At 52.7% G+C, this 26,162-nt stretch overlaps 6 protein-coding genes across 6 annotated transcripts; 3 read left to right on the plus strand and 3 right to left on the minus strand.

The window, feature by feature from the left end:
• Window positions 1-6,414: 6,414 nt before the first annotated feature.
• On the minus strand, window positions 6,415-10,881 carry EsH8_I_000621 (karyopherin MSN5; the record flags this gene model as incomplete). The annotated part of the gene is made up of 8 exons (XM_083268034.1): window positions 6,415-7,196; window positions 7,465-8,066; window positions 8,128-8,270; window positions 8,324-8,983; window positions 9,034-9,161; window positions 9,218-9,683; window positions 9,737-9,925; window positions 9,994-10,881. The coding sequence occupies 8 exons, from the start codon at window positions 10,879-10,881 to the stop codon at window positions 6,415-6,417; spliced, it is 3,858 nt and encodes a 1,285-aa protein (XP_083118472.1).
• Window positions 10,882-12,385: 1,504 nt separating this feature from the next.
• Window positions 12,386-13,673, minus strand: EsH8_I_000622 (diphthamide synthase; the record flags this gene model as incomplete). The annotated part of the gene is made up of 2 exons (XM_083268035.1): window positions 12,386-13,382; window positions 13,441-13,673. The coding sequence occupies 2 exons, from the start codon at window positions 13,671-13,673 to the stop codon at window positions 12,386-12,388; spliced, it is 1,230 nt and encodes a 409-aa protein (XP_083118473.1).
• Window positions 13,674-14,356: 683 nt separating this feature from the next.
• Window positions 14,357-15,476, plus strand: EsH8_I_000623 (DUF1917 domain-containing protein; the record flags this gene model as incomplete). Its single annotated transcript, XM_083268036.1, has 4 exons — window positions 14,357-14,384; window positions 14,437-14,963; window positions 15,023-15,281; window positions 15,334-15,476. The coding sequence occupies 4 exons, from the start codon at window positions 14,357-14,359 to the stop codon at window positions 15,474-15,476; spliced, it is 957 nt and encodes a 318-aa protein (XP_083118474.1).
• Window positions 15,477-16,107: 631 nt separating this feature from the next.
• On the minus strand, window positions 16,108-16,733 carry EsH8_I_000624 (acyl-CoA N-acyltransferase; the record flags this gene model as incomplete). Its single annotated transcript, XM_083268037.1, has 2 exons — window positions 16,108-16,488; window positions 16,554-16,733. 2 exons carry the CDS (start codon window positions 16,731-16,733, stop codon window positions 16,108-16,110), a joined length of 561 nt encoding a protein of 186 aa, XP_083118475.1.
• Window positions 16,734-18,660: 1,927 nt separating this feature from the next.
• Window positions 18,661-20,639, plus strand: EsH8_I_000625 (phospholipid:diacylglycerol acyltransferase; the record flags this gene model as incomplete). Its single annotated transcript, XM_083268038.1, has 2 exons — window positions 18,661-18,975; window positions 19,053-20,639. The coding sequence occupies 2 exons, from the start codon at window positions 18,661-18,663 to the stop codon at window positions 20,637-20,639; spliced, it is 1,902 nt and encodes a 633-aa protein (XP_083118476.1).
• A 1,050-nt stretch (window positions 20,640-21,689) lies between these two features.
• EsH8_I_000626 (DUF2013 domain-containing protein) lies at window positions 21,690-23,348 on the plus strand (the record flags this gene model as incomplete). The annotated part of the gene is made up of 3 exons (XM_083268039.1): window positions 21,690-21,744; window positions 21,865-22,397; window positions 22,455-23,348. 3 exons carry the CDS (start codon window positions 21,690-21,692, stop codon window positions 23,346-23,348), a joined length of 1,482 nt encoding a protein of 493 aa, XP_083118477.1.
• Window positions 23,349-26,162: the final 2,814 nt, after the last annotated feature.

Consider the following 26,162-nt stretch of genomic DNA (forward strand, 5'->3'; position numbering starts at 1 on the left):
TGATCCGGGGTAGTCCTGGTTCGGCAACGGCAGGCGAGGGGTGTCAAGGTTGAATTGGTGTTGCAAAATGCGGCAGTGGTGTAGGCCTCGGCAAGAGAACGAACGGGCTGGGAGTTGAATGGAGGATAGGCTAAAGTTGGGTGGGTAGGATGGAGTTATAATCTGAACCTCTCGTGTGTGTCGTATGTTACGGCGTGTAGGTGACCAAGCTCTCGCATGGGCAGCGAGACAAGACGACACAAAGTAGTTACCGTTAGCTGAAAGTATGGAGAACGAGAAGGGCTTGTCCCCCCTCCTTTTTTCTCGGCTTTAATTTTTTTTGGGGGGGATCTGTGGTCTTTTTTTTTTTTGTTGCAAAAGTCGTACTGGGAGGATGGAAGTCCCAGTTGAGATGGTATCCTCTTGGAAGCAGGCCGACGTGCAGGCATACCAAGGTACTTGTATTTCGTACACATCAAACGCCCAGCCAGGAGGAACACATTGAACAAATGGAGACCTGGAACCTCCCCATCAGATTAGACGTGCCTTGGCTAGTGCTAGTGTGTGTGGCTAACCTGTAGCAGGCGATGCGTTGCATGGGGAGGGGTAGGGGGAAATGATGGTAATGATGGACTTTAGTTGGGGTGGGGTCAAGGAGGAGGTGGTGAGGAGGAGCAAACAGGGGATAACGAGGAGCAGGGGGGGGAAGACTCGGAGAGACTTGGGCTGGTGGTGGCTGGACAGAACATAGTACAGCTGAGCGAACGTGAAAGGAACAGGGGAGCCGCTTTGACGACGGGGTGCAGATATGTGCAGATCCGACACTCGATGACAAAAGGGGAGCACACGGCCACCATAGCCTAGGAAAAGAAGAAAAAGATAACACCCCGACTCGCACCCCGGACCAGGCAAATTGAAAGTAAACGGCAGCCATGCTTGGTATAACTGAGAGAACATACACTACTATGTAGCATTGCTGTGTAGGGGGGCAAGCAACGCCGGCTGTCACAGGAAGCGTGAGAGCGAGGAGAAGAGAACCCGGTTCAGTCCGTTCACCGGCTAGGATAAGCCCGGCATAACGATGGAATCGGGGACTCGGGGAGGGACCGTAGTGCGGTGGAGCACCTCAACTGGCGCTGCGCTGCGATTGCAATGCTCTCGCCATAGATGCCCTGCCTCGCCTTGCCTTGTAGACGTTGCAGATCGCCCCTGCTCGGGATCCGCAGGGTGTATCGCAGTATGCGTTGGAAATGGGGGAGTTGGTGTGCTGTGCTTTGACACCCTTTTGCCCTGCCTTGCCTTGCCATGCCTTGCCTTGCCGTTGCTTTTGCATTTGCATTTGCATTTGCTTTTGCTTTTGCTTTTGCTTTTGCTTTGCTTTTGGCCCGATGATCTGTACTCACCTCCTCACAGCTGGGCTTGCTGACGGGGCAGAGACAGATGGCGGCCACCCAGAACCGCCGGCTACTGGCGGGCGCGTGTTCCGTCGAACAGGAGGCTTCGTAGCTTTGAAGAACTAGGTGAAATTCAAGCGTCAGGCGTTGATAAATGCCAATTGAGGCCGCATTCGTCGGTCTGTGGATTTGGACCTGCCCAGTCCCCAACCTTTGGTTGATGGCGTGGAGGACTCGGCAGACTACAACGACGGCGTAAGCTAGCGCTGCCGTCCTTGGATGGTTTCACTAGCCAGAGAGCCTCCGCCAAAAACATTGACAGTTGTGACGGGTAGTTCCGTAACCCTGGCGGAAGGTACGTACTGTTATCCCTCTTTTCACAGCCCCGATGCTTCGAGTGCTGCTGTTCTAGGGCCCTGGGTTTTGTTGGGTACGTAGTATACTGCACTAATTACCATACTACTACGGATATGTACTTGAAGTATGATTTCATAGCTTGCCCACAACATTCGGTCGAGCCTTGTACATTCACTCTACTTCGTGAGTGGGCGCGAGGCCGAGGCCGCAAAGTATGACTTGGCCGGACCTCTCCCAAGCAAACAGGCTAATCAATTACCTAGTGGTGTCTGTACGGATACAGGATGGTGGGTCCGTCAACTGCTGTGACCATGCCATGCCATGCAGAAGACAGGCGAGCCAAAGGGCAAGACAAGACCAAACAAGACAAAGGCGGACCTCAAATTTCAATCGATTCGTCCGGGTTGAACCCCTCGCCGTCAGGAACATGAAGGAAAAAGCAACAAAGTGTGGAAGACGTGGGTAACAGCTTGGCCCCACTGCAGGACGTCTACGGTGCACCCGACTTTTGCTTGGTTCACACTACACTGTCAAGATACGTGGGCAACGAGATACGAGGCCAACCTGCCATCCAAGGGCTGCGGGTTTGGCAGGACTGTCGGTTGGAACCTTTCAGAGGCATAATATCCCGTCCCGTGGGCGCGAGCCGTAGATATGGAGATGGGTGACACATCGTAGGCTGAAGGCTAACACAGCTAGCTGTAAATGTACCCTGCTGTCCGTGCAACGAATCAAGGCTTGAGAAGCGGCGCCAACTCTACCGTCTACTGCTCACGGACCCCCGTGGCGGCCGCTGCGAAGCATGGCCAGTTTTCTTGCTTCAACACAAACTCAGTATGTCCACCAAGTCTTGCCATTGGGACCATGCGCCCCACAAAGCTCCCCGCGGTACTACGAAAAACATTCTACGATGGAAGGGTAGGAAGCGGCACTAGAAGCCTCGGGGCTACAGAAAGAGTGACATAGAAGGAATCCAGCATTGACATTGGGGCCTCCTTGTCAAAGCAAGCTGAGTCGATGCTACCTACCACTGCGCCAGTGCGTAGAGGAACAAGAAAAACCTAGTCTGGGCCGCCTTCATCAGGCACCTCGTCCTCCCATGTACATCATCTTGGCCCCTCCCTCATCCCCCTCTCGGTGCGACGACGGCGGTCATGAGTGGAGGCAGCTTTCTTCGGGGGTCCCTTGCTGTACTTCGTCGATCACCAGCCTGGCTGGTGGAATAATGAGGCCAGGACTGATATTGAATATCTGCCGATAGATATTCACATAACGTTCCCGCCGTCATCCAGTGTTGCCGAGGCTGAGTTGAACACGGCGATCGCAACTGGACAGGCACTTCAGGGAGTGAAAATAGAAAGGAGCCTGTATCTTGATGTAAGACACAACAAGGTAGATGGGCTATGGGTGATGCCACGATGGCTCTGTTCGTGGGCAATGGCGAAAAGGTGGAGAGGAAAACGTTGGGTCAGGTGAGTTGAGTTTATCCAAGGCAAAGCAAGGTGTGTATGTTGTAGTGAACATAAAGATCATCTGTGTTATACAACTAACCAAATGTCGGCTGTGGCAAAGGTCAGGTTATCTACACCAGCAAATGGCTGTTGAGGACCTCCCCCAAGGCGAGACTCTAGCTTATAGCAGCACGTACATTCGTTGGCGAACAGCCTGTACGGATATCTCTAATGACAGGCGAGATCAGGGTAGCGGCGAAGCTGCGTTGCCGCAGACTCCGGGCCAGCTCATTCCTACGAGGTCCCGGACGAAGTACAGGAGGGGCGTCCTGTCAGGTGTCAAGGCTCAACAACGTTGTTGATGACTGTCTCTGCGTTGCATCCTATCCGGACCATCGGGTTCAACCAGTTACCGTCGGCGGGCCTTTGTCAGACCATTATGAGCCCGGAAAAGAAAAATACGATAAATGTGCCAAACAGGACGAGGCGCCTGCCCAGTCGTCAAGCCCTCCAATCACCGGGGGTGACTGGGGATGGCCGGTCGATCACAGCGACCCGTGCTAGGTCATCCAGATCTCCAGACATCGATCGCCCTTATGTATGGGATACATAGCCACGTAGTGTAGGACACACACCAACCAATCACTAGATGCACCTGCGATCCCTTCACACGGATGGCTAGTGATGGATATACCGGTACGTACCCAATTCAGCAGCTTTGGGGGAGCTGCTATGTGTGCCACCTACGCTCAAGAAATCCCGACAAAGGTGAACCGCATAACATCAGTCATTTCCGACAGCACCAGGCCCCGGTGGGATTCAATGGAGAAAGCAATTCACCGCTGTGGACGGACACGCATCGACGTCTCCGACAACCAGTCAGTCTGTACCTAGATTTAGAAGGAGGGTTTCCAGCGCCGCCCAAGCGCATTTGATGAGGTCCGTGGCATCCGCAGGCATCCCCCCCGCCTCGTAAAGCCCCAAGGGAGTGACAAGACCCAGCCGCACGACGTTCCCGCTCACATCACATCACTTCGCATCCGCTTGGTGCTATATGATGCAAATCCACACGCTACACAGACCACACCCAAGACCATAACTCAAAATGCTACGACAACCCATTCCATGCCCTACCAGCATTTAGCGGCCAACCAACTTACTCGCGGGCATATGTGCTGCACGGAGCACCTCTATTACGCCCTCATCCAGTCCACCTCAAACGCCTCTTCTCTCCCATCCGCAACCTCGCAGAGTTGCTGCCTTGAAGAGCCTTGGGCGCCTTTGCAGTGGTTACAGAGCATCCATGTGTCTCCGTCAATCTTTGTTGTCAAGCTTATTTATCAAGCATTCACTTGCCACGGGTGGGAAGGAGAGAAGTCTTGGGGCATTCTTTTGCTTGGAAGTGCATCGCATCTCGGCCATCTAACTAGGTAATCTAAAGGCACTCATGTCGTCCTTTTCGGGCAGAAGACTTCTCGGGCTATTTGGATGTGATCCAGGGCAGTGGCCTCAGCGGACAGTCAGCATGGTTTTATTCGTATGCATGCATCATCTCATGCTCCCATTACCCATTATACCACACCCCGTTTTTCTATTACAGTCCTCAAGGGAGGCGTTTTGTCTTATTTTGTTCTAGAACACGTGGGGCTGATTTCATCCCCTCTACCGGCTTTTGGTTGATTGAGTACACCAAGTCATCGTTTTCATTTGAAAACGTCCCAATTTCATGCAAATGTTCCTATCCAAGACATCGGGACCGCCCCGTCTAAAGGTCGACTCAGGCCGACTGGGCCAACATGAACCACACTCCCAGCCACTGTCACCTCCGTGAACTGAACCGAGGCTACGCAAGGGGTGGGATACTGGCTCACCGCAGCACATACTGGACAGTCTGGAACAGGCACTATGGCATGGTAGATTGCACCCTTGCACTAGGTGTGGTAAGCCGTGATCTCGTCTCGGAATTTCGTCTCTTCAATGCCTCGGCCGAAGGCAGAGACAAGAGGAAAAGAAAAACAAATCCCCTCTCAGCGAACACGTTGTGAGTGGGCGAGTGGATGGATAGTTGATGGCTGCACCGCATCGCCAGGAACAATGACTTCCACGTACAGGATACTAGGTACATGCACCACCACAAGGCAAGAAGCGGCGGCTGCAGTAGGACTCATTTCTCATTGAGAACAAGGTCAGTCTCGGAGTACTGATGGACCCCGCTTGCCTACAGCAGCAGCAAGCACATCACGGTATTTCATGTAGATCATCAGAAAGGAAACTCAGGACAGGGGACGAGGCAGACATGCCATGTCTTGATGCGATACTGTGCAATCGCCGAGGTTGGCGATGAGTCCCCTTCTCTTTGCGGCCTAGCCTTGCCTGGCCGTGGTCTTACCTTGCACCTTGTTTCTGTCCCGCCGCGCGAGTCCCATATGGATGGATGATGGAACCCCGATCCCCCAATCCTTCCCCACTTCAGTGACCTGTCGCCCAGATGCGCGGATCGGCTGTGAGACTATATGTCTCCCTCCCCCGGCTTCAGGGAGCCAGTCATCTTTCACACCAGCCCAATCCTGCCGGCCTGTGTGCCGGGACCCCGGATGCAAGCTATCTCAGTCTGGTAATGTTTGCGGTTCCTGCGCTTGCATATCCGCCACTCCCACGGTTGTCCGCAACGGCGGACTCGACTATGAATGGGTATGCATGCCCATAAGTTGCAGTTCCTGATACGGACGTACCTTCCATACTCTTCATCGTCCTAGTTGCTTCCCCTCACGCTGCTTGAACGTGCAATACGGGGAGCGTACATCATAAACTGCCATCTTGATCATGAATTGAAGACTCTGTGGGAGAACGAATACACCGTCCGGTTTGATCTGTCTTTCTCACGTTGATTAAACATGACCGAAGCCAGGGCTTGTGGTAACCAACACTGGCGCAACAGCTCGAATTGCGAGTTCTGGAAAATATTGGTATCTTTTTTGTCCTCAGAACCTGAACTGAAACCTCAGTCCCTAGCCCATTTAACCCATGTGTATGTCTATACAATACTTCTACTTTGTCCCGCTCCTCCATCATAGCCTGTCGAGAAGTTGCATGGATAGAACTCTCACCCGCGAGTCTGTAAGCCGTTGTGTGCCGAGGCATACGCTCGCTCGGGGGAGGCCTTCGGTTCCTAGACATATCCGCCTGTGCCTCAAGATGAACCAGTCTTCAGAGGAGCTCTACGAGGGGCTCCCTTAGCCGTCGAACAAATTGGCCACCCCCTCTAGGCCGTCCGGTGTGCCTCGGCCCGCCTCAGTAACCGCTCCGCTCCGCGTTCTTGATTCGTTGGCAGGCGTCATGAACTCTTGTGCCATTTTGCTTCGATTCGATCTCTTGCTTCGCCCGAAGCTGCTGTTCTTGGGAAGCTTGCCCATCTCGGCAATACTCACTCCCTTCAGGTCTTTGAGCAGATCGAGCACGAGCGCTCGCTGCTGGCGCGTGTGAGATGCCGGTTTAGAGATGAAATCGTTCAGTCTGTCAAGGTCTGCCTGCCTGATGTTAGGCAGAGAGAGGAGCACGTCCCGAGGAGTGCTGGTAACAGGGCTGTAGTAGACCACAATGGCGGCAATTAGAGATGCCAGATCCTTCTGGAGGTCTACAAAGTAAGGTTCGTGGAAGGAAGTGATGCAAGCGCGGAGCACATCTGAAGCTATGTATTCCCTGATAGCAGTGGCTGCCTCCGAGGATACTGGCGTCGTGTCAATGTAGGGGTCCCTGCCACTCGCTGCTGGGTCGCTGCCATCTTGCTGTGGTACAGATTTCGGTGACAGCGGTTCCGCCAAGTGAAAATCTGGAACGATGGAGCGGAAGACTCGCAGGATGATGCTGCAGCACCGAGTATCTCTCATGCGGATAGCATGCGTGCAGAAGAGGAGGAGAGGTTCTACGATGGTCGACTGCATCAAACAAAACTTCCTAAGCGAGGGGTATCTTCGTGGTTGCTCGTGACCGTTTTGGGATCTCAAGGGCGGAGGGTCTAGGTGTCTCGTTAGTTCATTCCAGCCGCTTTACTGAAACTTCAGACCAAGTAGTCAAGGATCTGTACAACGTCCGCGTGCGCATTTTTCCAGCCGAGGCATCCAGGGGAATCTAGAGAGCGAGGAGCGGGGTAATAAATGCAGGGTGGACCAGGTGACTCAGGGGCTTACACAAAAGGGGAGGGGATACTAAAAGCTGTAACGAATCGATAGGAGAAAACAACGCAGCACGCCACAAGGGAACTGCATGGAAAAGAAATGACTTACTCCTCTTGGTAGGGTCCAAGAAATCCGCCACCATAATCACCGCAGTGTAAGTAACTTGCCGCAGGATACTTTCTGACTTCATTTCCTCCGTCAGGGCATCAGCAGCAGCTTGAACAGCCTCCTGACGTTCCAGTTTCTCCCATTCGGCGTTGATCTTCGCATCCATCTGCTGGAAACAAGCAGCCAGCAGGGGAGGGAGGAAGTGCTCACGTTGCTCGAGGGGACAGTCATCCACAAGGTACCTTACGAGGTTGAGCAGGTTGATTTGCTGATGTGCCGAGAGATGGAATGAGTTTTGGAACAGAGCCTGCGCAAGCGGGCCGGGAAGCTCGTTGAAGCCGTAAAATTGCACCTCAAGCCGGCTCATACAGTAGATGATGGCGTAGCACGTCTCTCGAACAAATCTGACGGTCCCACGAATTGTCGAGGCAAGGCCTTCAAGAGTGTTTTTCTTGTCCATAACCCGAGCGTAGAACTCGTCTTTGCTGCCCTCAGAGATACCTGCCTGCCAGAAACGGTCACTAAGGACATTTCCAACAACGTCGCGCATTTCAGTGGGCAGTTCTGCCCAGTTGTCTGGATTGTGCGAGGCATGAGCGTGGCTGCACAGTCAGTCAGTCAGTCAGTCAAGACGAAGAAACGAGCTACCGTAAGAGCGCTCACCTGAGAAACTGTAAAAGGTCCGGGAGAATGATAGGGAAGCTGTCATTCCAAAGCCGGTACGAAATCTGGAATGGCGTGGATGACTTTTCGAGTTTCTCGACGGAGAAAGACAAGAAAGACTTGGTAGGGCGAAGAGGTATTATCTGCAACGAAATAAGCAAGCACTCAGCACTTCTCGCATGCGGAAAACGCTGACCTTTTGCCTCTCTTCAAGTTCACTCTGCAAGGCCAGACCTTCCGCATCCAATTCACAGGAACCCCAATCTTTGACTTCGTGAACACGGTGGCTCATCAGGTACCGCTTGGCCTTGTCTAAGGCCATCAGCTCACAGAATCCTGAGTATGATGACAGCGCACTCTTTAGTTCCTGGTTCTGCCATTGAGACGTGACAGGTTTGATGAATTCTTGTAAGCGCTGGAGCTGTTTAGATGGGTCGATGTTAGAAGCTCGATGTATGATGATGAAGAGGAAGCTTTGGTATGCAATCTGGCGCTTTTCATCCAAAGTGCCGGATGAGATCATGTCGTTGACCCGTGCCTCTATTTGGTCGTAAACGGCGAGTAAGTGATCGGGCACCTTTGATGCAAGCCTCTGCAACTCCACCATGCTTTCCGACTGGAAATCCTTGATTGCTTCGTTAAAAGCGCGATGCTCGGGCTGAGGTGCTGGCCACGTCATGAGAATATGCTCAAGAACTTTGAGCATGAATCCTGGATTCTTGTCAAGTGCTGTAGTTGAGAAAGCAACCAAAAGCTGTAAAACCCGCTTTCTAATCAAAGGATCCTCAAATTTCATTTCGAGGAGTTTGGTGCACCATGACTCCAGGTCTCTCTCTAGTGCAGCACGCTGTTGCTCCTAGAAAACGTTAGTATCGACCTTGAAGAGTGGGACATGGCGCCGCTCACATAGTCCGGCAAGCTCTGCTGAGTGCTGCTTGCTCTCCATTTCATGTAGCCTTTAAGCGCGGCCTCGATGACTGTGAACTGTGCATCAACGCGGAGGACTGGCATTGAGTGCTTCACATATTTTGTGACTACAAGATCAGCGTCTAGGCTTTCAGTGGCCAGTGGAATAAGTGAGTAGACATACCGTCCATGGGTGAATGACCGTCGTACAGATGCTGTAAGACCTGTTCCGCTTGGCCAAGAACGTGGTACACAGCATCAGAGAGCTTTAACTGGACAATGGTCTCGATTACCTGCGTGCTGTATCTTCTGTAATTGCCCAAAAACGCATGCCGCTCAGGGACGGTGTCAGTATCCTCCATGAGGAACAGGAAAGTTGGGTCTTGAGTGTCCTCGGGCAAGTTCTCGTAGCGTATCAGGCGAGAGCCGCACATTTCAAGAAGTGGGCCAACGAGATGGTTGTTAGCCGGGCTCTGTCCAATCAATCTGTTGTTGAGCAGACGCGTCCACGTTGCCAGGACGGGGATTGCGACGATAAGACTTTGGCTTTGCACGGTGAGTAGCAATAGGTTGAGGAAGCCGCTGACATCTGAACTTGTGGGTATGGCAGAGAACCTCCGGTCGAGATAGTTGCCAAGGAGGGACAGCATCTGCAAGTGATTAGCATATGTACGCTTGCACTACGCCGCCATCATTGACAAACCTCTGAGAACTTCTTGCCAAATTGGTACTTGTCTTCGTCAATGTCTTCAACATCCACGGCGGACCAGTCGAAAAGCCTCTTCAGGAGATCCACGGAACTAGGATCGTACATGGGCGCAACGAGGTCCTTGAATTCTTGTTCGGAGAAGTTAGAGCGAGAGTATAACGCATGCAAAGCTTCCAGCGAGGCCTATTCCAAGTTAGCTTTCATTTATGTTGCCTTCGAACCGACAAATAGAGGGAATTCGGGTAAATCACCTTTTGAATAGACACCTCGGGGGTTGCAAGCGCTCTACACATGACTGGAATGCAGTTTGCAACTGCAACAGCCTTCGGTATGGCCCATGGCATGAGGGAATAGAAGACAGACAAGGATTTCACAGCGCAAGAGCGGACCTGGTCGTTGTTTTGGGCGTCACCGTTCAGGCATTGACCAAGAAACTCCGATACCCTGCTAAGCCAGCTTTCTTCTCCGTAGCGCACCTCTGGGCCAGCATTTCTGTTGGGGAATGCTTCTCTCAGGACAGCAGCCGGGGTGAAGACTTCAACACAGCTTCTACTGAGCACGCCCTCGCGCATGGCAACAACAGCATCATCGCCGTTGAAGACCTCGTCGGATAGCGTCTCAAGGACAAAAAGGACGAGCTCTTTGTGCACAGGAGAATCCGGTATCTGCCATAGGCGGACCAAGAGCTCGTCCATATCCATCCACTCGGAACCCCAGCATCTTTTGGCGACTTCAACCCATAGCTGGGCCGTCTTGTTCCTGATGTATAGCGGATCGTCCTTGGAAAGGTTACGGCAAAGCTCCAGCACCCACTCGCGCAGCATGGTGGACTGTTGCTCGTTATAATCGGCCCATTTCTGTTTGATTGCATGTTCGAGAAGAGAAAGAGCGTAGTGGCGCACAACGGGCAACTGCGACTTGTTGGAGGCAAGTGTGAAGCCGTGGAACGGGGCCTCGTCGATACCCTTGATGTTCTCGAGAAAGAGCTGGGCGTCTCGTCGGGAATCATTGGACGAATATGGACTGTGTATGACCTCGAGCGCCTGGTGAATCTGGGAGATGATGTCGGAATTCCCGCCGTTCTGGGAGGCCGCGTTTTGGTCCATGGCAGCTGCGCCATTGGCCAACTGTCGGTCCATGATGGGCGAAGACGGGTCGCAGTACGCCAGGGAAGCCCAGCCTCAGAAGCTGCTTAGCCAGCAGGTGACTCAATGCTGGATCATGCGTCGAATGTAGTTACGGCGGGGGACTCGACAAGGAGGAAAAGGCGGGAGGGTGTGTCGGGAAACACGGGCTTGGTAAGAAATGCTGCCGACGACGACCAGACGGGAGTTAGCGAATGCTGATGGCAAGAGGCGGGCGGCACAAAAACCGAACTGAGCCTTACAGGTGGCGCAGGCAGCTAGAGGTATGTACCTGAAAGTACCAATCCAATGCTTTTCACGGGCAAACAAGCCCGTTTGCTTTTGCTCTGATCTAGTCCCCAGAGACTGGAAGAGGCTTGGGCGGTCGAAGGTTGTCGAGAAAGAGAAGTCGGATGGGGTTGGGTAGATGCAAACACGGGCACCTGTTGGGATCTGGTAGTAAGGTAGACGAAGCAGTACCAGCAGCAGCAGCAGCAGCAGCAAGCATGATTTGCATCATTCAAAGCAGAGGGAAAGCAAATAATCACCACGTCCTTAGTCGCGCTGTCGGGCCGGGGCACCACTACGAACCGTGTACCTGGGCTGGACCCAATCGCCCAAGGTACCTTAATTCTGCCTGCCCATGTGAGGTGAGGTGGGCAGCACGAGGTGGAGCGAACCTGCCACCTGGACCCGGGAGCGGGGCCCTGCACTGGCTTTCCTTTACACTAGGTATCTAGGCACTAGACCTACTCTGTACCCAAGTGCATACCGACACTACACATCTTGGCACTTTGGGTACTTTTAGGCGGCAAGACTGATGAGGCTGGGAGCTTCCTCTCTCTCAGCAGCGGGCTCCCCAGCGCCTGTTGATTACCCCGCCATCCCCATCCATAAAGATAAAGGGAGGCGCCTGCATGCCGACTGGATAGAGATATGGCAACGAGCCTGGTTGTTATTTCGAGCAATTCCCAATGCTGCAATGCAATCATCTCCAATAAAAAAAAATGGTTCAAAAATGCCATTTATCCTGCCTTTGACGTCTCTGGTTTTTTTGCCAGGGCTTGTTCATCACCATGTGAACCCAGAACGCTCTTGGCCCTTCACTAAACAATTGCAATCTCGTCATCCTCCGAAGCCTCGTCTCCTGGCAACTCCGCCGGCAAGTCATACGCTGCTTGGCTTACTCGGGCAACCCCCTCAAGACGAGAATATCGTGTCAAAGTCCACACCGACTTGACTCATTTTCGATGCTGCAGCGCTTCAGGACATCCTTAGACCAAAGATCGACGCTCTCTCCGCAGCTCACCGTGCCTCCCTCCTGATCTGCATATCCCGATCTCCCATATGCGGAAGGATGGGTATTGCGTCAAGCTGGTCAATCTCGACAATCTGTGCCTCATCCATGGCTATCCTGAGGGGCCCGCTAGTGATTTTCAGCAACGCCATGAACCGAGTCCCGTGGTGATATTTGGACATTGGATGTATCGAGATTTTTTAAATTCAGCAGCCTTCTTTTCTAACTTAGATCTGCTTCCCACAGACACAAGAGTTTGTCATAAAAGCTCGTCGACACACAGCCAAGACTGTTTCTCCCAGATCCAGGAACGAAGTCACTCCCATAGTTCATGCTCTTATGTTCTTCGAACCGAGCCAGGACGCTGATTTCCCAGTCCTCGCCATTCAGCGGCCCACTTAGCTCGACAACTCTTGCGCCGGCATGCATACACGAAGCTAGAACTCTCAGGCGGCAACGGCCATCCTTCTCTTGGATGTCGATCAAGTTGAGTCTCCAGACACCTCCCTCCAGGTTCCTATCCCCCAGCCGCTTGAACTTGCGAAGGCCACACGTCTCATGTGGGGGCTGGACGGCAAAAAGGCGTATTGTGTCGTCGTAGCTACCCGTCACCAATACCCTCGATCCGTCCGCAAGTCTGACTGGAACCGGGAGAATGGCAGTAACACCAGCACCATGTCCGTCAATCTTGAGAGGCGGGTACAGCGCATTGACACACGTGTCATCGTCGACTGTGGTTTTGCTATTGCGACCACATGACACGTACCTTAATGCTGAATCATCCCCTCCCGAGTAAAGGATAAATGATTCCTGCGCCGTGCCATTATTTTCGCAACTGGTATCTTCATTGGGTGAGAAAGCTACGGTCCATGCCTCCAGAGAATGCGTGATGGCAGGGTCGGAGTTATCGTCCATGATCGACCAGGAATCATCAAGCTGGACGACGCGTACCTCTCCGCTCGAGGTTGTAAGTGCAAGGGAGGCTGCATCGTTGGGGTTCCAAACACCCGACAGGAAAAGAACTCCTTCAGGGACGTTGGCGATTCTGCTTGTAGCCAAGTGCTTCAGCGGCTCTGACACATCCGTTTCGGGATTTAGCCGGAAGATGGACAGTGTTCCCGTGCTGGAAACTACTGCCAGGATGTCGCGTCGGCTCGGCGAGGGGCAGAAGTGCAGGTCCAAAATTGCCGACGGGTGAGAAACAGTCTGGACATGACGTCTACGACAAGTTAGTCAAAGACACTTGATATGGGTACGTGCTAAAGATGGCAGCTTACATCGCTCCATTTTCTAGCTGGAAAACGACTAGACTACCATTGCGATTTTGAGGCTTCTTAGAGGCGGACGAGCCTCCATCTCCCGAGTCATTCGACGGTACATCGTCCTTGACCAGGTTGTAGGTTCCAACTACAAAATACGTCGGGTGTGATAAGCAGAATTCTATGCAGCTCGGGGGCAGGTCCAAGATGAGGGACTGCTTGGATGATATAGCCTTGGTTAAAGCATCCATTGCTGATTATATTGAGGTCTTTTACCCTCTTGTCCAGATTTTGGGGGGTTGAGGCCAATTGCGAGCCAACGCGCTAGGATCTGTCACTGTTCAGGTATTTGTCTCAGTAGACATGCGACGGGGCATGTGACAAGACCCTGGTCGGCGTAAAATTGTCTTGTGTCTGCGTCAGAATGCAGCGTGTAGTTTTGCTCAAAAGAAAACACACTAAGTTAAAAAAAAATAAAAAAATAAAAAAAAAAAGGAAGAAAATTTGAAGGGAAGGAGGGAAGGGGTGTGGTGGCTACTATGTAGCGAATTTCCGGGAGGGGATCGGTCGCGCGCTCCGGGGAACTCGGAAAGATCCCGCATGATTGCAACCCGGGGTTGGCGGCCGCTAATCGGGTCGGATCTTCCATCCCTTCGAAAAGACGACGGGTATCTGGCAGAACTCCCTTTTTCGAAAGACCTCCGCCGCAACTTTCGCGAACAATGACATAGGAAGTTGATGCAATCTGGTAGTCTAGCTGGTTGCGACTATTTATTTGTGGAGGCAGGTTCACCACACCAAGTCGACCTCTCTTCCTCATAGTATTTTAGACCGGTTGCTGTACCATCGCGTCTTCTTTGGCAAGACACGACGCGTCGATTTTTCACCTTCCACTGCTGATTGATCCGCGTGTCTGGTGTTTTCATTAGTCAAGATGGACTCAGATGAATCGGACTTTTACGGTTTGCGTCAAGAATCGATGCAAGTGTCGTTCCATACTAACTGCTGGACCAGGCGGTGAGGAGACAACTGCCGAGCTGGAGTCTCGAGTCACTTCATTCGACGTTGCCCAGTGGTGGGAAGAGACAAAGGCCGTTCAGCTCAACCGGAGGGTCAAGACGGAGCCTCTTGACAGTACTAAGCTCCACAACCCGTATGCAGGTGTACACTATGCATGGCAGTTGACCGAAACCATCGATGATTTCCTTGCGCGTCTTCCCCCTGGGACGACGGAGACTAGCGACGACCACCCCTGGATATTTATCTGCAATCCTTACATTCGGCGGAAGGACAGGCTCAATGCCCAGAGCCAGCACAGCAGAGGCAACGAGGACGAAGCTCCCGAGGTAGAAGGCTCGCAGCTCGACGTCTTGATCGAGGGCGGCACAGAAAGGCTGGGCATTCTGCTCAACTTTAAGAAGGGCATCGAGAAGACCAGAAAGGCCCAATCCGCCATGATGAGGGAAATCAATAAGGAAAAGAAGGAGGCTATTCATGATATTCTCGCTCTCGCTCATGCGTGCAAAATCAGAGCCGGAAAAGTAAGTGTTCGCCGCCCATTTGCTACAGATGGCGCATCATCGCTGACTCTGACCAATAGTGGATGCTGTTCTGTCAGCCGAAAGACGTCGATCGTGTCTGGGGAGTGATATCAAGGGCCACCGCCAACAACGAACTGGGCATTGCAGCCAAAGTGTCTCCCTGGAACTCACGGGATGATCCCACGGGGAGAAAGGACCGGATCGTGTGTGTCTATACATCTGACTTCAGTGACATTACAGACGTCACTAGGGTCCTGCGTCGCCTTCGAGAGTTGCGAGTCGTTGAGGCCACGGGACGTCCCATCTACTATAAACCAGGTTTGTCGACGTCTGCCTCTGTTGTTGCGCTTATAGAACTAACATATACGAGATGCATTCACCTACATCGGCATCGCTTATGGCAATCACTGGGACATCAAAGCATCTATCTATAGTTCCTTGGACATATTGTCAAAACTGCCGTCGGCAGGTTCGAGAACGCTACCACCCGGAAGGAGGCATGCATTTTCTTAACTATTTACCCCTTGATCGCAACTCGATTGGCATACGTTGCTTCTATGTTTCATATTGAGATATTTGATTCGCGGATAGGAACGGCGATAAAAATTGTTAGAAATACTTACGCATGATGACATATCGTCAAAATAATAGACAGAGAACACCGATATCTTGCGTCATGCCTGCATGTTGATGTTCATGCTGGTCACCCTGATAATGTACGTGGTGATATGTGCCTCCATGAAGCCATCAAACACCACCAAAAACAGCTAGGCTATGCTGCATGCTACAGATTTGGTCGGCAACAAGCCCACCAACCAAGCCACACCTCCGGGTTCCCTAAAACACCGCTAATCCGTCTGCCGTGCTCAATCCCAAGGGTTGCCGAAAACAAAATAAAACATCCTAAACCAATGCCCATCGTCAATGCCATTCAATGCTGCAGCTGTGTAGTCAACAAGACAAATGTCCCCGTCCAAAAGAAGAAGAGAGATCCCACACCACCCTTAGGTTGCTGAAGTAAGATGCTGTTGTATCCACAAAGCGTAACGTCGGTTGAGGAAGCCCGTAGACGTTAGATGACACCACAACCTTTTTCTAGGAGCCGTTTCGACTCGAGTAGTAAATAGTCGCAAATGTTCCCGAGTCACGGAGACTGACCGTCGGAATCATCGAGGATCGCATCCGGGTCGATTGGCTTGAGGAGCAGGACCAATCTGTAGGCGCTGTTGCCGTTGAGATAGTACCTATGCAGCTTCTTGGATCGCAAAAAGCCCAACCGCTCGTACAGCCGCATGGCCTGGGTGTTGGTCTCCTCGGTTTCCAGCACAACTTCGTCGGCATTCTGTTGAGCCATGGCGTCAATAGCCTTCTTTACGAGGGCCGTCGCGATGCCCTTCCCGCGGAACGGGGACGCCACGGCAAGCATGGCGATGTAGCCCCTGCGCGTCGGTGGCGAGTGAGACGAATGGACTTCCAGCTTGCACACAATGACGCCAATGAGAGACGAGTCCGCGGGGTTCAATGCCTGGGAGGAAGTCAGCAACTGCAGTGGCTCATGGTGAGAGGCCCAGTGGCCGACAATGCGCGCACCATGAAGCACAAGTGACCCCATTGGTAGAGGAAGTATCGGTAGACATAGATGCTGTAGGGTTCGCTCAAATCCTTTGCGATCAGAGTGCGGATCGCGGGAAGATATTTCGCTTCCAAGCCGTGCTCATATTGGATATATTGCAGGTCCGCGGGAAGGCGGGCGTACTTGGAGATGTCCATGTCGTCGGACAAAGTTTGATTTTGGGGCGGATGTTATCTGTGAGCGAGGAAGACGAAATGAAAGTGAACTGATTTCGAGCCCAAAACGGCGGACGCTTAAAGATGCTCAACTCATGACAAGATTGACAACACAATAAAGAGACTGAAATGGCGATGCGGTGGGCGAGAAAAAGAGAGAAAAGAAGCAGCCGAGCGACGCTGGTGTTGCGAGGAAGATGCAAGGCGCGGCTCTGCCGCAAACCCGGAGGTGACGAAATGGGACGAGTCTGACGGCTTTGACCACGGTCGCGGGTTGTGCGGTTGCAGATTGGAGTGACGGGCAAAAGAGGTGAATCGGATGTCTTGAGTTGGCTTCTCGGAGTTGGAAACTGAGTGGGCAGTGGTTTGTTGCGACGGCGCCTTAGGTCAGTCAGCCCAGCTTAGGCCATGCAGAGTGTGTGTCCCATCCAAGTTAAGCCAAGTCCGCGCAATCAGGTGCCGTCGGATTCGGAGGTCCAGAGTCCAGCGTCCAGACCGTTAAAGTGTGGCGGGTCCACCGAGAGCGGTGTCCAGTCATCAGTCAGTCCCGTCAGTTTCCGCCGTAGTCAAGTGCGCTCGATAGCTATCCAAGGTATCCGTTCCGTACACGGGCGGCTGATAATTGTTCAGGGTCATCCACTATCACATGCCAATGACCGGGAGTCGCCCTTGGCAGACGCCTGTCCTAGTGCTAATTAACTATTACCTCGCATCATGACTGATTGGCCCCCAACTTACGCATCTGATTGTGTGTAGCATTGTATGGTTGCCAACGCAAGTGATGCGTGGTGTTGCAGTGTGTCGGGTTGCGAGGGGTCGTCAAAGTCGAACATGGCCAACGACGACCCTTGTCTTGAGAAACCCATTCCTTCTGCAAGGCAAGGGAAGGCAAGGTAAGATGGGGGCAAGTGAAGGCAGTCATGAGATCCAATATTGGAGGTCACCTTAAGAGAATTAAGCGTCCATAGACGCAGTTACCCTCCACACTATCCTGAGTGCAGCTCTGTCTGCTAAAAGGGCTCTCAAACTGCTCCTCTCGCTGTCAAGATATGCAGCGTGTGTTCATATCCGCAAACACATGGGCTAATTCCAATGTACAACGAGGCTCGTCCAAAGTACATCGGTGCTTCTTCAACCCATCCAAGACATGGATGTCTGCCGTTTCCCAGGAGCCGCTGACCGCTTTTGGAGCATTTCTGTCGTCAAAGTACTCCTACGCGTTTTCTGGCAGGGGAGATACTTGCTACAGGTTCCTCTGGCAGATGACCGCAAGCCTTCATTAGTGGAGACACATGCTTCCTGTGCACGGCAAGGTACCTGTCCATCTGCCGCAATCTTATGCATTGCTCGCATATAGTGATACATAGTGCACTAAAAAGTTAGTGTACATAGGCACTTGCTCCACTTCACGAAAATTGACGTCACGCCCCAGAGCTACTGCATCGCCTTGGGCTTTTTGGCGGTGCCCTCTCGGCCGCCTCCAAGCTCCTGACCCGAGTTCCGGATACTCTCCTCTCAATCACATTGGACACCCTGGAAAGAAGCGTGTCTCCCACACCCCGGGCCTCGTGCATCTTGTTAGCGTCGGGACTACTGTCGCCATTCCTTCATTTGTTTGATAGACACCAAAATAAGCTTTGCGCACCAGCCTGCCTTTGTCTTTTCAGTGTGGTTTCTGAACATTCCTTGTCTGCGCTTGGCACATTCTTGCCTGTGCGGCCCCGATAAGTATCGAGCCACCTCCCGAGGGTGCAGCGGCCTTCGCACCCTGCCTGCCTTGCCTCCAGGTACGGGACTACTTGACCTTGTCTTGGCCCCGCCAGCCCGGCCTCCCGGCTATCACTTCTTGACTGCACACGAGCTGACCTTCAACTCACCAGCATCTCCCGCGTATTCAGCGATCGCGACCATGTCTTCCTCAACCCTAAGGCGTCGAGCCCTCCCCTCCGACCTCCAGACCGAGAGCGAATCATCTACACCTCGAGATGAAAGCCCCGAAAAGCCCGACAACCATGTTCACGTCGTCCAGCATGTTAAGCCCAAGACACGGAAGCGTCGGAATGGTGCCATCTTCTTGCTTGGGAGCTTGTTCGGAATTATAGCCGCCGGCTTCTTCGCAAAAAGTAATGATCTCATAGACTTCCCCGAGCTCGGGGAGCTGAGCATGGATAGTCTCTTCGACGTCCTGCCTGCCGGTTTGGTCAAGGACATGAGGGATCTGGTGGTCAGTAACACCTCATTTCTAAACCTCGAGGGGATTGGACCCCTGGCTGGCTTGAACTAACCCAACTTCTTGTAAAGCAAGGCGAGCGCGAGTTCGTTGATAGCTACGACGCTTTCTCTGTAGGTTTACAGGCCCGCGCCGAGGGCCTCCATGCCCATCACCCCATGATCATGGTCCCAGGCGTCATTTCGACGGGTCTTGAGTCTTGGGGAACTACCAACGTTTCTCGCCCCTATTTCCGAAAGCGCCTCTGGGGTAGCTGGAGTATGATGCGGGCGCTGGTTTTGGACAAAGAGAACTGGAAAACGCACATCATGTTGGACCAGGAGACTGGGCTTGATCCTCCTCACATCAAACTACGGGCAGCCCAAGGTTTCGACGCCACCGACTTCTTCATCACCGGATACTGGATCTGGAACAAGATCTTTGAAAACCTAGCGTCCATAGGGTACGATCCCACGAACTCTTTTACTGCAGCGTACGACTGGCGCTTGGCCTACCCAAATCTCGAGGTCCGCGACCAATATTTCTCGAGGCTTAAGTCCTACATTGAGACGGCGCATGAATTTTCAGGCAAGAAGGCCGTTCTCGTGTCGCACAGCATGGGTGGGCAGGTTTTGTTCTACTTCTTCCACTGGGTGGCGTCCGAGAGTGGTGGTCGAGGTGGTGACGACTGGGTTGAGCGACACGTCGAAGCATGGATCAACGTGAGTGGATGCATGCTTGGGGCCGTCAAGGACTTGACAGCTGTACTGTCGGGTGAGATGCGAGACACAGCACAGCTTAATGCTTTTGCTGTCTATGGCTTAGAAAAATTCCTAAGCAAAGATGAGAGGGCACAGCTATTCCGCGCGATGCCCGGGATCTCATCTATGCTTCCCCTTGGCGGGGATGCGGTTTGGGGTAATTCTACCTGGGCCCCTGACGACCAGCCTGGTCAAGATTTATCTTACGGCTCTCTGCTTAACTTTCGCAGCGGAATGAACTGGACGACTCCAGATCGGAACTTGACAGTCGAGTCGGCAATGGAATACCTTTTCAACACAACTGAAGAGTGGTATCAAAGGAATGTTAAGGGGGCCTATTCACACGGTGTGGCACACACCAAAGCAGAAGTTGACGCCAACGAGAAGGACCCCAAAAAATGGATCAACCCGTTGGAAACACGACTGCCTTTGGCGCCGAGTCTGAAGATCTATTGTTTTTACGGCGTTGGAAAGGCCACTGAGCGAGGGTACTACTACCGCTCTCCAGAAATGCCGGCTCTGACAAACCTGAACATCACCATCGATACTGCTCTTACACAAGGAGATGTGGACCATGGTGTTGTCATGGGAGAGGGCGACGGAACGGTGAACCTGCTCAGCACGGGGTACATGTGTAACCGAGGATGGAACTACAAGCGGTATAACCCAGCCGGGGCCAAGGTTACTGTTGTCGAAATGGAGCACGAGCCCGAGAGGTTTAACCCCCGTGGCGGACCCAAGACTGCGGACCACGTGGACATTCTCGGACGGCAGCACTTGAACGAGCTGATCTTGAGAATCGCGGCAGGCAAGGGGAATACGATTTCTGACTATGTTGTCAGCAATATCCAAGAGTATGCCGATAAGGTCAAGGTCTATGACGATGGCAAACGCCCAGTTGAGGAGGAAACCCCGTAGGAGGAACCAGTGGCAAGATTGGTCGGCGATATCTTATAATGGACTCGGTTAGAGGCGTTCCTGGCGAATAGCACACATGATGATGTAATTGGAAGCAACGGGGAGGGGGCGGTTATGGCATGGAAAAAAATACCCTCTTGTTCAATGGATTATTATAGATGTACATACTTATAGAGCGCACGGCATCGATGCATACATCATTGTTGCCTACCGGATACGAAGCTCGCAAAGGAGCTGGCCCTGAAGTTAAGGCACACTGACAACTTAGCCAAGACCTAGGCGGTGCGCTGGGGCTCAACGCAGTCCGCTAACATGGTTGGCCCAAACAATGTACCCAAGGGTTTTTACAGTCCAGATCGCTTGATAAACACATTTCAAGTTCCTCGGAAGAGTGCCATATCAATATGCGCATGGATGGCGTTCAAGGGCCCTACCTGCCATTGAGGGTAGGCAGAGGATTTGACGTCGCTGGGAGCACCTTGTCCTGCTGCCACCGGATATTCTCGACCGAACTGAGCCCGGACCCGGTTACAGTTTGACCTAAGTGTCGCCAACAGACGGTTGAGAGATGGCGTTCCAGCCACACAGCAGATGGGAGTTGGTAGAGGGGCGGGGAAACGGGCAGGGGTTTTTTCCTCCTCCTTTTTTTCGTTACAGCCCGCCCACCTCCCACGGAACAGAACCTCGCTCGCTGGACATTCTCCTTGGTGTCCGCGGGCAGGTGCAAATGTTTTGTTCCCCACCACAACCTCCCCTCACTCACACTTTTGACTCTCTGCCGCCCTTACCCCTCTGCCCGTCCCACGTCTCCCCACCTCGAATATCTGGTACCCACGACTCACCTAGGGCCCTGTCTACACACCTTACCTTAGCTGACCTGACCAGGCTTGACAACAAGCCTGACCATGCCATGTGTTGTATCAAGCCCAAAGAGTCGAAACTCCAGCCGGCCTCATCCTCATTCCACGAAATTCTGCCCTGCAGTCGCTCTTTGCACTGCGCCAGTGATGCAGACCACTCTGCGCATCATTCCTCGGCGCTTCTAGCATCATGGCGGACTTCGACGTCTATGAGTCTCTCGAGACCCGACAACAATTCTGGGAAGGTTAGTCTCCGTCGCTTCAACCTCCCCCTCCTCATGCTCATTTTGCCTACTGTCTTTCGAACCCGCGGTCGACGCCCTGCACTCCTGAGCCACACACCTGACTATTCTTGTCAACAACAGAGCTAGACGACGTCGTTACTACCCAGTACCAGTCGCACGATCTGATTGACGAGACCCTAAGAGCCTGGCTGTATCTCACTTCGAGGTTCAGGGACAAGTTTTGCGATTCCGAGGACGATGTTGCCTTTTGCTGCGGAAAGCTGCTTCAAAGCCAGCTGTTTCGAGATAACAACGACTACATCCGCACTCAAATTATCTACAGCTTGCTCCAGGAGGATGACCCTGCATCGCTGCATACAATCACCCTTTTTCTTTTGCTGGACGGCCAGGCCAACGAAGCCATATTTTCTCGCATGATCGAAGAGGCATGCTTTCCCCGGCTCCTCGAGCTGATCAACGGCCGCAAAGACCAGGATCTGAGGCTGCATCGTCTGCTGCTAGAGTTGATGTACGAGATGTCCCGTATCGAGAGGTTGCGCACCGCCGATTTGCTACAGGTTGACGACGGCTTCGTCGCCTATCTTTTTCAGATTATTGAGGAGCTCTCCAACGATGTTCATGACCCCTACCATTATCCAATCATCCGTGTGCTGGTACGTTTTGCCTCACAGCCAAGTACTAATCAAAGCTGTGGCCTAACATTGCAATAGTTAGTGCTTAATGAACAGTACATGCTCGCTTCCACCGATGTCGCTGCCGATCCTGCATCCCCCACGGCCCCCCTTACGAACCGGGTGATCAAGTGCCTCAGTCTCCATGGCGACCTGTTCCGTACTTTTGGGGAGAACATTATTCTTCTCTTAAATCGCGAAACCGAAACGTCTCTGCAGCTCCTGATCCTCAAACTCTTATATCTATTATTTACGACAAAGGCTACTTACGAGTACTTTTATACAAACGATCTCAAAGTTCTCCTCGATGTTATCATCAGGAATCTCATGGACCTGCCGGACGAGAAAATATCGCTGCGTCACACGTATCTTCGTGTTCTATACCCGCTCTTGGCGCACACGCAGCTCAGCCATCCGCCACACTACAAACGGGACGAAATTCTCAAAGTTTTAAGAATCTTGGGCGGTTTCGGCAATTCCCACTTTGCGCCCGCAGACGAAACAACTGTGAGGCTGGTCGATCGAGTCTCCAAAGTCAGATGGCTGGTTGACCAAGAGGCTTCTGGCGAGGCAGAGGTGGCTCGAAAGTTTCTGGGAATCAGTCTGTCTCGTTCACAGACGGCAAGCAGCATTAGCGTTGTCGACGTCGCAGCAGTCATGGAGAAACCTGGCGTCATAACCCCGAGTCGCAAGGCCGAGGCAGACGCAGAAGCCAAAGAAGGGGAGTCAAGAGTTGGGATAGGTGCTGTGCGGCCGAAGAAGCCGCTGCCCGAGGTACCAAAACATCGACACGGCATTCCCGTTGGACCGACCACGGGATTGCATTTGAATGGACATAAGAAGACACCGCCCAAAGCGCCGCCACCACGTCGGAGAACGAAACTTAAACCCGTTGAATCTACTACCGATGATGCACCCACATCAGAAGCTTGAAAAGAGGCATGAAATGGCTGGCTTGGTCCTGGTGGCTGGACAGAATGATGACATGAAAGAGATAGGCGTTTCTTCAATTTGATGGCGGGGACTGGAGTTGGGCTTGTAAACATGGAGAAGCATAGCATTCGTGACCCAGGGGTTGGCGTCAAGCGTTCGGGTCATGGCCATGGCATAGCAGGGGCGTTTGGGTTCCAAGGAACGGCAATGTCCGGTCTCCGAGTGCAGAGTCGTCTGTTGGATTTATCCTAGCAGCTGTCAAAATCATACATCTTGGCTGGACATGGATGTGACTGCGTGTCAGTCGTATGATTGGATATCGGTGATGTACACAGAATCGTCTCTTGTTTGACCTCGTCAGTGTGGATGCCCTGCTAAAGCTCGGGATGACAAAGAGCATTATTAATGCCCGGGGGGAGGTTGTCGTTCTCTGGCTGTAAGACAAGATAAACGCTGTCCGTTCCTGTTGTCCAGCTGACAAAGTGGAAGCCAAAGAGGCACAGACTGGGGTATGTGGAAACAACCGCCAAAGCAAACCGGAGTACAGTCGAATATTTCGCTCTCGAAGGGGATGTCCGGCAAGAGATGGGAAGATCGTGGGGTAGTTCGGCGACGGTTCCAAGAGCCATCTGTTTCGCAACAGAACTGGGTGGGTGGGTAATTAGTGGCTTTGTAGGAACTTCATACGCAGACGTAGCCATACCCGGCATTTGTCCCAGGGCTCTCACACAATGTTCGACCTTAGGGTGTGCTGAAATCCACACGTTGCCCTACTTTGGGATTGCAACCCAACGAATGAGATTGTCCAGGTAGTTAGTCCTACTTAATTCTTTGAAGTTGGTGTGTTTCATGAGGTCGTCCAACTGGATGGACAAGGGGGCACTTGCAGAGCTAGTAGAGTCTACGCGTAAACCCGGGAGCCCGGACTGGTTTGACGATGCACATAAGAGTTGGTTCGCTAACCTTCCAGCCACTGCCGTCTAGAAAATAAAATAGAAGACAATGCGCATCGAGTGTACTGGTCTGGTCGGTTGGGATAATGACGATCTTTGCTGGTCCGGACTCAGGCCTTGGTTAGTGTGGTCTGGTCATCGCGCTGATTGGATTGAAAGCTTCAGCTGGTCAAGTCGGTGCGCCACGAAGAATCGTCACGACCCCCACCCCCTCCTCCCCGGATTATAACAGAATGGACAGCAAATTATGGATAGTGAAGGTCGGCCAGGTCGGGTGGTACGGATAGATACGTAGGTGGATGAGAAAAAGAGTCCGTCGTCTCTGTGGTGGTTAGCCGCTGCAACAGCTGGTAATTGATGAGATGATGGGTTGATTCAGCGACCAAGAACGGGTTCGCGACTATCCGTTGGCTAAGAAGCTCGCAGTGTACAGTAAATTAACTTGGGCTTAGGGTAAGGTAGTAAGGAAAATCCAAGCGTTGGTGGCGAGGTAGTAAGCAACGAGCTGGATTTCGAGGTTACGTCGCAAGGGTTCGGGGAGGGGCGCATACGTCATGGGTCCAGGCTGATGCGCAGCGAGAACTTATTGGCTTTCTTGTTTGCGACCAGCCCGATGTCTGCCTCCAAGAGCCTAGGACAAGCCATAGAGCAGCACATGACCCATCCATCCCACGGGCGACAGGGTGATGAGGGCGAGTTGGTTACGCGGTGCTCATCAGAGGGTTGGAATGCGGGATATGTCATTCATCCCTTGTGTAACTGTTAGCCGAGCTTGACATGCTCGTTTTTGGGATGTAGGAGACCTGGCGATGGAAATGAACGGACAATTGAAGGGGTGGATGAACAACATATCCTATCCCATCAGAGGAAACGAAACAGCGGGGTCGGAATGCTGCGCGCGGAGAACGATGCGCAACGGTACATGTGGTGTGGTCTGTGTGTGTGCCGTGCCGTGCATTTTTGTTTGCTTTGGGAAATTCCTGGGATTAATTGCAAAGTCGGGCGCGAGGTGCAATTCAGGGTCCAGTCCCGCCTGGGCATGGGCCTCTCGTCACTGCTGCACCGCGGCATCAGAGGACAGGAGCACCCTGCAGACGCTGCAAACACAGTGGAAGAGGCACACCGGTGCCAAAAAGCGTACATCAGCGCAAACCCGGCCGGGCAGTCCCGGAGACAAGACGACGGCAAGAACAATGGGAAGATTCGTCTCATACAGGGAACAGAGGCAAGGAAGTGTACACTTGTCAGACAATCAGATCCGCGCCAACCCAGTGGTTCATTGACTTAGGGGTGTCGGGGGAACAGTACGAGGAAGTCAGGTCGTGTGTATTAATATGCGTGGCATGACATGGATACAGCTGTTGTAAAGTGCACCATAATCTTGACCTGCACCCCCTGCGCTTTCGTACGGCAGCCCGTAAGTGCAGAACACTGCGATACCTGGATTACGACAAGGCATGTACAAACAACCCATTGCTTCCTCCTTCATCCTCGTTCCTCGTCCTCGTCCTCGTCCATTTCTGTCCTGCACAACACCAAAGGAACAGGCTCTCACGAGCACCCGCTCGCGACACTGCGTCCAACGTCCGACCAAGTTGCCTCTCCAATTACAGCCTCATCCCTCCGTCATCACCCTCGCTTTCTTCGCTTGGTGCGCAACCACCAAGCAAGACAAATCGGCATTCCTTTGAACCGAATCGGGAGCCACTACTACGACTTGACTGTTCTGGTGACGACATTGGTCTGAGCCCCAGATAGCTCGCCCGACTGCCATTGCGTCAAACACACAGCGACCGGCTACACTAGCCACCTATTGATTGTCGGCCGCTTCCCTTTCTCTGTCGCGCTAAAACTGTCTAAA

The sequence above is a fragment of the Colletotrichum jinshuiense genome, chromosome 1 (genome assembly GCF_051148585.1).
Source record: "Colletotrichum jinshuiense chromosome 1, complete sequence".
NCBI classification, from domain to species: domain Eukaryota; kingdom Fungi; phylum Ascomycota; class Sordariomycetes; order Glomerellales; family Glomerellaceae; genus Colletotrichum; species Colletotrichum jinshuiense.